The sequence below is a fragment of the Onychomys torridus genome, chromosome 19 (assembly GCF_903995425.1).
Source record: "Onychomys torridus chromosome 19, mOncTor1.1, whole genome shotgun sequence".
In the NCBI taxonomy this organism is placed as follows: domain Eukaryota; kingdom Metazoa; phylum Chordata; class Mammalia; order Rodentia; family Cricetidae; genus Onychomys; species Onychomys torridus.
In genome coordinates this window covers 35,953,413-35,964,579 of record NC_050461.1, presented here as the reverse complement: position 1 = coordinate 35,964,579, position 11,167 = coordinate 35,953,413, and the positions used below count along the sequence as shown (strand labels likewise).

The 11,167-nt window shown below is 45.9% G+C and overlaps 1 protein-coding gene across 1 annotated transcript; it reads right to left on the bottom strand.

Annotated features, from left to right (window-relative positions):
• Positions 1-1,117: 1,117 nt before the first annotated feature.
• Positions 1,118-2,594, bottom strand: LOC118570183 (sperm motility kinase Z-like). Its single transcript, XM_036168528.1, is given in 2 exon segments — positions 1,118-1,247; positions 1,249-2,594. Coding segments are annotated over 2 exon segments (1,476 nt in total).
• Positions 2,595-11,167: the final 8,573 nt, after the last annotated feature.

Genomic DNA, 11,167 nt, shown 5'->3' with positions numbered 1-11,167 from the left:
TTACACCAACATAAAGCAAATTAAGACAGAAAATTACACTATGACTGTGGGGTTTTTTTTTGCTGTGACAGAGCTGACCATGCTGTATGGGGAGGATTGTGTAAGTGTTTGGAACCCTAGACTGAGCCTCTGGTCTCAAAGCTTAATGGGCTGTCTTGTGGGGGTTGGCAGAGAAGGATGAGAGAAATGCATAGAATGGAGGCCTGGATGGTGATGTTTGGGAGAGAAGCAGATGCTATCAGAGCCATTTAGTCTATATTTTGAACTAATAACCTATGGTTTCTGGTCAGCAGAGGCTGGAGAATCAACTTTGATTAAAAAGAGATCAGAACCACTAAGGAGAAACCTTGCTTAGTTGGGACAATTGATGCAACTTAGCTTTGGCTGAGACATCAGCAATGACTAAGAAGACACAGGCATCATGGAGCCAAGATCTCCTGAAAAGTATTTCCTCAGGGTCATCACACAGAAGTTGTGGTCCAGGGCTGGCAAGAGCTGCATCTCATGCTGTCAGTCAGAGTTGATAATGTGTAAAAATTTCCCATGTGGTATTGGTGTTGGATGCATGAAAGCTGAAGGGTCAAAGGGATATGGAGGACAGCTGAGGCTTGGCACAGCAAGAGGCCATGAGATACTGTTGTTGAAGATGTAGCCTCCTTGTAGTGCAGACCCCAGCATGGTGGAGAAGCCAGGATGGGGGATAACCACCAGAAACAGTGACTGATGTGGCTTGGGTTGGGCTGACCTGACAAGATAGGATGTGTGTGCTGTAGACACCTCATCACAGGAACACAGAGAAGGAGTGGAGCCCAGAAGAGCCCAAGTCCTGGGCCTGGGATACTGAACCACAGGATCTGATTTACACTGGACATTGGTTTTGATTTGCTTGTGACTGAGTCCTGGTTCTTCCCTCTTGGAGTAAGACAGAATTTTAGTTGTTTTCTATGTTAGGGGAGCCCACATCACACAGTATCTAGATAGACCCTCCCAACTCATTGCATACCAAAAACCTAAAAATAATTGTCTCTACCCAGGCCATAAGTAAAAGCATAGACAAATGCAAATATAAAAACGTACCTGGATCAAGCCTCACACTTATTGTCATCTCAGTATCTCCTCACTTTGGGGGGTACACCTTCCTTGGACACTTTTTGTGGGGTGACATGCAGCAGCACAGTCTGAGGATGCATGTCCGAATCCTCTTCTTCCATCCTGCCCATCCCCTGGGCTGCAGGGAAGCTGCTGTGTTCTGGGCTACTCAAGGCCTTTTCTGACCGGGAGCTACTGGAGAAGCTGGTGTCTTCTACATAAATCACAATGTTTCTTGGTAAGTAAACACATGGCGCAGTCATAGAGCGCTTGTGACCTCTGCCCAGATTGGGTGTCTTCTCGGGCAGCTCAGGGTCATCCATCTCCCTCGTTTGTCTCTGATCAGGGCTCTCTGTGGGTGAGACTAATATCCGAAGAGAAGGCTCACTGGCCCTTCTCCTGAGGGGCAGGGAAAACATGCCAGGGTCTTCAACAGAAGGGAAAGGTGTTGCCCCTGGGTTTATTACCCTTGTGTAGACATTATTGTCATGGTCCTGGCCTGCCTGACACCTCAGTAGGTGGTATACAGCCATGGTTTCATTGAACTTCCTGTGTTTTAAAGATTGTCTTATATCCTGGATGTCAAACCCAATGTTTTGCATGGCTGCCATAATTTCAAGGTCTGGGCAGCTGGTGTCTCCATTGCAATGAATTGTAAACATCTTTCCCCCTTTCTGAAGCCATGGGTGACCCATGAGGTCTCGCACAGTTGGCCTCTGCCTCGAATTCACTGTTAGTAATAGGCTGATCATGCTCCTTAAGTCTTTGGAAAGTTGATAGGGGATGTCATACCTCCCATGCAGAACCTGTTCCCTGAGTTCTGACAAGGTAGCCCCTGAAAACGGGACAATCCCTGTCACCATGTAATATAAGAGGACTCCCAAGGTCCAGACGTCTGCTTTGGGGCCGTCATAAGGGAAGCCCAGGAAGACTTCGGGAGGAATGAACTGGAAGGCGCCACATGGCTTTTCCAGCTTTTGCCCAGGCCTGAATCTGACACCCAGGCCAAAGTCAATGATTTTCACCTTTCCATGCTCATCCACTATGACATTGTCAGGCTTGAGGTCTCTATGAGCGATGCCTTCATCATGGCAGTAGCCTATGGCGCTAAACAGCTGAACTAATATGCTTCTGGCCTCATCTTCCTTCAGGCATCCAGACCTCTGGATCCGATTAAATAGCTGTTCCCCCTCAGCCACTTCCATAATTAAATAAATGTTGCGTTCTGTTTCTATCACCTGCAGGAGGGAAACAATGTTAGGATGTCTGAGCATCCTCATGATGTCGACCTCAGACACTGGCGGCTCACACCACTTCTCCTGCTTCACCAGAGCTTTCACAGCAACTGTGGCGCCTGTGAGACGATGCAGGGCCAGCATGACCTTTGCACTGCCACTCTGGCCTAAGGCCTTCAGGATGGTGTACTGCCTGGTGAACACGTCTTCACCAAAGACGCTGGGCACAGTGCTGGGCTCTGAGGACTCCTCTTCTGTGTCACTGGACATGGTTGGTAGTAATGCTGCTGCCAAGGAAAAGGGGAGGGAGGGAGACAGGAGATTTAAGGGAATGCACGGAGACATGTGGAATGAGAGTGACAAAATCCTGGAAAGAAAGTAAAAACCAAGGACAAAGTGTAAACCCCACCAACAAGTAGCTTTAAGCCAGAGCACCTGTGGTGACATTTTGTATATGTTCTAACAAATAAAGCTTGTCTGGAGCTCAGAAGGCAGAGCCAGTCACAGAGTTAGCCATACAGGCCAGGCAGTGGTGGCACATGCCTTTAATCCTAGCACTCAGGAGGTAGAGGCAAATGGAAGTGATTTACATTACAGCCTGGTCTACATGAGATTAATCCAGTCTACAAGAGAAAGAGAGCTGGGCGGAGCCTTCAATCCCAGCACTAGGAATGTTCTGGATGCTACTTGAATGACTGAAACAGGAATTGGGGGATAGGGAAAGAAATAGATAGAACAAAAATGAGTGAGAAAAAAAAATATACGAAATAAATTTTTCAAACCAATAGTCCAAACCAAAGATCAGCTACTTAAGATATCCATCAATGAAATCCCAAGAAAGCCAGGACACCTCAAGAATTCAAAACAGAAACAGAAGCACATGAAAATTCATGAAGGAAACAGAGGCAGACAGGCAAAAATAAAAAGCAAACCAAACAAGTGCTGTGGATATCGCTCTGTGTAAATAAAGTTCTGATTGGCCAGTGGCCAGGCAGGAAGTATAGGCGGGACAAGAGAGAAGAGAATTCTGGGAAGTTGAAGGCTGGTGGGGAGACACCGCCAGCCACCACCATGAAAAGCAACATGTAAAGACACTGGTAAGCCACAAGCCATGTGGCAAAGTGTAGACTAACAGAAATGGGTTAATTTAAGATAGAAGAAGCAGATAACAAGAAGCCTGCCACGGCTATACAGTTTCTAAACAATGTAAGTTTCTGTGTGCTTTCTTGGTTGGGTCTGAGCGACTATGGGACTGGCAGGTAAGAGAGATTTGTCCTAACTGGGCCAGATAGGAAAACTCTAACTACAAACAAGTAGTATTCGAAAATCAAAACCAACCACAAGCCAAACAGGTATAAATCCCACATGTCAGCTATACTACTAATGATCTATGAATAGTTTTGAAAAGGTTAAAACCAAAATAAAAGACATGAAAATATAACAAAAATTTAAGTCAGAAAAAGTAAAGGGAAAAAAAGCCCCAAACACAACCATTAAACACTGGAGAAAATTAAGAATATAAGCAGAAAAATAAATGGAACTAAAACAGAAAGCCAAGTGTCCAGGAGCTAGAGAGATGCCTCATTCAGTAAAGAATTTCCCTTGCAAGCATGAGGTCCTGACTTAGATGTAAAGTATGGCTCCCCACCACAACGATGAGAACAAAGAATAACCCACACAAAACAGGCCTGGTGTCCAGCTTTCACCTCTGCACCCAGGAGACAGAGGCAGATCTCAGAGGCTCCTGGGCTAACCAGCCTAGCTTAAGTGGAGAAGCACAGGCCAACAAATGACTGCTTTAGAAATTAAGGCTATCAACCTACCTTTAGGAAGTCACTGATGGTGGAGCTCTGGCTTTAACCAGTAGCTGTACAAAGCAGGCAGATGAACTCACACACACTCATTCACAGGGGTGTATATACCCACAGCACACAGTCACAAACACACAGAGCACACACACCTACACACAGTCACACAGACACACACTCTGCACACAAACCACATAACCTCATTAGAGATCAGTAAATCACACAGGCTAAAATTCCTCCCTGCCCACAGAAACCAGGCCAGGCCACACCATTATATCCCCTGGGTGGACTCTCATAATGGCTCCTCATGAGGTCACAGTTGGACCTGTGCAGGTCAGGGCTGTGCAAAATCACAGAAACTGAAAGGACTTAAAAGCTTCTGGCTCAGGTGGGCTCTGCAGAGTATCATTAGGCTTTTAGAGATTAAAGCTGGGCACCATGACTAGAGGACTCCCACACCCACACTGCTATCAGACCTGCTAAGTACCCCTACTACTGCCACACTCAAGGGCCACATGCAGATTCCCAGCAGTGTAGAGGAGCCAGGCATGGGAGGGTGTCCTGGTGCCTTTCCTGTTGTGGTGATAAAATGCCCTGACAAAAAAGCAACATGGCAAAGAAGCTAATTTATTTCAGTGTACAATTTCTGGTTATGGTCCATAATTGTGGGGAAATCAAGGCAGGAACTTCAAACAATTAGTCCCATTGCATCTACAGTCAAGAGCAGAGAGAAATGAATGCTTACATGCTAGCTGTGGGAGGCCAGCTCCCACCTTTTTGAAGGGTTCCTTAGGAGGAGGAGAGAGGGATAAGAAAATATCAGAAAGAGAGATCTAGCTGATAAGAAAAAAAGACAGAAACATAGGATAGCTTGGGGAGGGCCTAGATCAATACCCAACAGTCTTGAAGTTTTATTCAAGAGGCATTTTATAACATGTCAAGGGGAGAGGCAAAAGACTTCCCCCTGCTAGATCAAAGCATACCATACAGCCAAGTACAGACCCTTCCAAAAACCTGGTAATCATGCCCGTGGCCAAATCATCTCCTTATGCAACCCTTCTGGGTAAAGCAAGCTCAGATTCTCTGACTCTGAGTAATTTGGGCCTCCACAGCTTGCTTGATTTCTTCTGCTGGGTTTGATGTCTACTTTCCCACAGTCATTGATTTCGTGTTTGTGTGTGTGTGTTGTGTGTGTGTGTGTGTGTGTGTGTGTGTGTGTGTGTGTGTGGTGGCAAGTGTGGAGCTGTACAAGTCTGATATGTAGCAGTCAGTCTTGGGAGAGCAGCAAGACTTGATGTCTCACAGTAGGGGAGAAATAGTGTATCACTTGTGCTGATGCTTAGCCATGCATGGTGTGTATTTGTGGGGGATGGGGTGCTGATGGTCTTCTATCCAGCACTGTATATGAGATATGAAGGACACAGCGTCTGATACCCAGCAGTACTTGTGGGCAGGGACCCAGGACTACTATTTGGTTGAACATGGCCCTAGAAGTTTTTCTGGGCAAATAGGAATGATCACCATGGTGTATAAATTTGTCTCATAGACTGGGAAGCTATAGGAGTGGAGGGTGAGTCTAACAGTGCCAGATGCTGGTACTTTATGAGGGGAAGGAGAGGGTTCCTAAATGGGCTGGTACTTAGCAGTTTAGATGGGGCATGGGTGCTGTCCTATAAGGCCTGATACCTCATCATGTGTGAGGCAATGCAGGGGGCTGGTGAGCAGTCACTAATGCTGGCACTGTATGAGCGACATGGATGGTGTGGCAGGGGTGAGTCTAACCAGACCTGAAATCTATCTAGTATTACATGGGAGGTCAGGGCGAGAGCAGTGGGAATAAATAATCAGTACTGGCCTTCACCAGTAGCTGTACAAAGCAGCTATAGACCCACATACAAGCCTAGTTATCCATCTCTGCAGGGTACCCCCAGCACCACAACACACACACACACACACACACACACACACACACACACACACACACACGCCGCTAGTGATCAAACCCTATTGGACAGCCTACCACTTGATACATCACATACACTGCCATGGGTCAGCTCTGCATGGACAATGCTCTGGCCAATTGGCAAGGCTGTGTTCATCAGGGAACATTATGAAAGTGTATTTGGAGCTGTGTGGGTCAGTGGTCCACAACAGCCTGATACATAGCAGTAAGTATATGGGGATATGATTAGCAGGGTATGATTAATACCACTGTTTGTTTGGGGCATTGGAGGTAGGATGTAGCCAGCACTGCTGGGTACCAATCACAAAATGTGGGCTGGGAGGGGTCCCAGGGGACCTGATTTGTAGCAGTGTATGCAGAGCTGCAGGGGTTGTTGGGCAAGGACTGATACCATGTGGGCTCTGGCTATGGGGAAGCTGGCCAGCTCATGTAGCACTCTACATAGTGTGTGATGTCCAGCAGTGTATGTGGGGCAGTGGATCAGAGAGACAGGATTGCCCTGCAGGGCCTAGTGAAAACAGGATGTGTTGGATGTCAATGGGGCATTGGCTTGTAACCCACCCTTGTGTGGTGGTTTGAATGGGAATGGCCCCCACAGGCTCATTTGTTTGAATACTTGGTCCCCAGTAGGTGGAACTGTTGGGGAGTGTTAGGAGGTATTGGTGTGTTGAAAGAGGTGTCATTAGAGGTGGCCTTTGAATTTTCAAAGACTGGCATGATTCACAGTGTGGCCTCTCTTTGCTGACTCTTTGTGGATCCTGGTATGAACTCTTAGTTACCCCAACTACCTACCCCAGTGTTCCTGCTCTGCAATAGTAAAGTAACTAAGACAACCCTCACAGAGCATTTCATGTAGGATGGGGTGGGGGTGGCACTGTTTGCACTTACAACGAGGGTTTGCCTGTCCAGCGTTAACAGTGGGATGTCCGGCGTGGCTTGATAAGACATATAGCATGTTAGGTGTCAGTGTGTGGGCACTCTTTTGTAAGGCCCTGAATCTAACATTTCATATGGGAGCTAGAGGTACCCACCTCGACGTGACACACAGCAGTGTATGTGGGGCCTCAGGAGGATTGGGTCTTCAGTGCAACCTGATTCCTAGCAGCAGAAGCAGAAGTCTGGTGGTCAGCTGTCCAGCAGGGCCAGCAGTTTCTGTGGTGTGGAGGAAGTGGGGGGTGGGGCTAGCATAGCATGAAGTCTAACAGTATGTGAGACAATGGGGGAAGCAGACAAGTCCAGGGCATCTAGGCTGGGAATCAGGTCCTGCCCAATACTTCCCCTCCCCTCCATTTGCTCACATAATGTGGGAGCCCACAGAGGTTTCCTAGTGAGATCTGAGCTTGCTTAACCCAGCAGGGCTGCATAAGGGGATGGATTGACCACATGTGTGGTCACCAGGTGATTGGAAGGGTTTGCACTTGGCTGTGCTAAGGGGAGGTCTTTTGTTCGACCCTTGGCATTTCTACAAATAGCCCTTTAGAAGAGACAGAGGGGGCTGGTGGGTTTTGATCCAGGCCCTCTCAAGGCTATCCTGTGTTTCTATCTGTCTCTGTCCCCTCCATATGTCTATCTAAATATTTCTCTCTTCTCCCTACTCAAGAGTGCCCTGGGGAAAAGTGGGGGTGGGTACCCCCACAATATAACACTACTTACAAGGACCTGCTGAGTATAATTGTTCTACCACTTCATGTAAAACACTAAATATCAATCCCTGCTTGTAGAGAGCCGCGTGTAGCAGCACCCTAAAGATGGCTCTGGCTTCTACCCTCTGCCTTCCTGATGGCAAACACTCTTTATGGTAAACAGCTCCTTATTTGGCTATGGCTGGATTCGTGTGTTGCTGGCATATGCGTGAACCTGTGGACAGTGCCCACATGGCTGCCTGGGGTTGGCAGCCCAGCCCTACTTAGGTGCTGGGAGAGGCTTGCCCCAGCAAGAGAGACACAATGCAATTAATCAAAGGTCTGATTAAACTGTAATGAGAAGGATCCCAGTGTCGCGTCTTCCTTGCTGGTCGAGGTGGGCGCGACAAGTGGTGGCCTCCTACGGGGACAATTACCACGGCTCTCTCCGGATTCAGAACTCATTACAGTCAGGCGGTATACCGGTAAGTCCTCAGAAAAAACTGGGGATCCACGACAAAAGCGGGTAACGCTCACCTGTAGAAGGGAGAGCGGGATAGCAGAGCTGCGATAAAAGCAGACGGGTAATTCCAGAGCCGTGATAAAAGCGGACGGGTAATTAGACAAAACAAACAGGGAAACCGGAGGGCTGGAGCAATTCTGCAGAGGCTCTGAGAAACCTCCGAGAAACTTCTCAAATTGAGGAAAGAAAAAAAAAAGTATACTAACATGGGCGCCTCCTCCTAGCACCCAATTTTGTTGGCTCTTAACGAGCTGCTTCTCTCTAAGAAATTGAAAATAAAAGGAAACACCCTGGAGCGATTTTTGCAACAGTGTGATGTAATTGCTCCTTGGTTTGCAATTTCAGGAAGCCTCACAGTGCCTTCCTGGGAGAAATTGGGAAGAGACTTAGATTTGGATACTGGAGCAGATTTCAGGTGCAGATCTCAGTATCATAGCTAGCAAAGATTGGCCTTGAGGTTGGCCTATACAGGCTTCCTCACAAACATTGCAGGGACTGGGTTATGCCAGTGTTCCAAATGTTAGTGCAAATTTGTTAAATTGGCAAGATTCCGAAGGTCACTCTGGCGTTATGCAACCCTACGTCCTTGAGCTTCCAGTGTCCCTCTGGGGGAGGGATCTTATGAAATCCATGGGCTTTCAGTTGAGTAATGAGTACTCCAAAGAATCTAAAAATATTATGAAAAACATGGGGTGTCATCCTGATTTTGGCCTGGGAAAATTTTTACAAGGCAAAAAGGAGCCAATACAAACAGTACCTAGGAAACCCAAACAAGGGTTGGGTTTTTCCTAGGGGCCACTGAGGAGGGCATTCCCATAACCTGGGTAACGGAGGAGCCAGTTTGGGTTACTCAGTGGCCACTCTCCTCTGAGAAATTACATGCTGCATATCAATTAGTGAAAGAGCAATTGGAGAAAGGGCACATTAAACCCTCTCTTTCTCCCTGGAATACACCCATATTTGTCATCAAGAAGAAATCAGGAAAATGGAGATTGTTACATGATCTTAGAGCTATAAATGAGCAAATGAGAGTTATGGGACCTGTACAGCGTGGTCTTCCATTGCTGTCAGCCTTGCCTGAAAATTGGCCTATTATTGTGGTAGATATTAAGGACTGCTTCTTTTCCATTCCACTGAATAGCAAGGACAGTGAGAGATTCGCTTTCACTTTACTGTCCACTAATCATGAGGAACCTGATAAAAGATATCAGTGGGTTGTATTGCCACAAGGCATGGCCAACAGTCCTACAATGTGTCAATTATTTGTAGCAACTGCTTTAGAACCTTTGAGAGCACGTTTTCCAGGCTTAAAATGCCTCCATTATATGGATGATATACTGTTAGCAGCTAAAGAAGAGAGCATTCTTCAAGAAGCATATAGCTCACTTGTAGAACTGCTAAAGCAAAAGGGACTCTGTATTGCCCCTGAGAAGGTGCAACAGAGCAAAGTTGTCAATTATCTTGGCTCTAAAATAACTAAACATTATATCATGCCACAAAAGGTGGAGTTAAGGAAGGATCATCTTTGCACACTGAATGATTTTCAAAAATTATTAGGAGATATAAATTGGATAAGAGGAAGTTTAGGAATGGCCAATTATGAGTTAAAACCATTATATGATATTTTAATTGGAGATGCAGCCTTGGATTCACCGAGGCAATTAACCAATGCAGCCCAACAAGCCTTAACAAAATTAGAAGATAGACTACAAAGAGCTTTTCTTCAAAGAGTACAAAATAATGATGATATTACCCTGTGCATTCTGCCTACCCAGTTGCAACCTACGGGAATTTTATGGCAAAAAGGACCCTTGTTATGGATTTATACTAAAATCTCACCTGCAAAATCAATTGAGTATTATCCTATTGCTGTAGCATTACTTGCGCAACAGGGTATTCAACAATGTTTACAATATTTTGGGACATCACCACAAACGCTAGTTGTTCCATATGATTCTACTCAAGTCAAGGTATTATGTGCTGCCATAGATGATTGGGCAATACTGCGTTGTACCTATCTAGGACACATAAATTGCCATTATCCTAAACATCCACTATTAACTTTCTTTAAAGAACATCCTGTAGTTTTCCCTAAAGTAACTGCTTCAAAGCCCATTCCAGGAGCAAGTGTTATATTTACAGATGGGTCTAAGACAGGCTGTGGTGCTTATATGGTGGATTCTAATGAACCTGTAAAGCATCAATTCTTGCCAGGTGCACCTCAACAGGTGGAGCTTTCAATAGTTCTTGAAGTTTTCAAGGCTTGTCCATTTGCATTTAATTTAGTGTCAGATTCTAGTTATGTTGTTAATGCTTTGAAAAGCCTTGAATGTGCAGGGCCCATCAAATCTTCTAGCCCGGTTAGCTCATTGTTTGGCCAATTACAGAAACTGATCTGGCAACATAAAAATCCCTTTTTTGTGCAACACATCCATGCACATACTAGTCTGCCAGGTCCATTGGCTAAAGGCAATGATATAGTGGATCAGTGTACTAGACAGGAATGGATGTTTGTGGCTTCTGCCATACAACGAGCACATGCTTTCCACAAAGAATTTCATGTTAATGCAAGGACATTACAACAAAAGTTTTCTATCTCACGTGCGGAGGCACGAAAGGTGGTACTAGACTGTTCCCAATGTGTCATTTTTCATCATCCTTCTAGCTTAGGAGTTAACCCTCGTGGTTTGCTCCCCCTAAAAATATGGCAAATGGATGTTACACACATCTCTGAATTTGGACGTGTCAAATATGTACATGTATCTGTTGATACCTGTTCTGGAATCATTCATGCCACCCCAATGGCAGGAGAAAAAGCCTCTCATGTCATTGCTCATTGCTTAGAAGCTTGGGCAGCATGGGGTAAACCTCAACAGTTAAAGACAGACAATGGTCCTGCATATACTGGACAGAAGTTCACTTCCTTC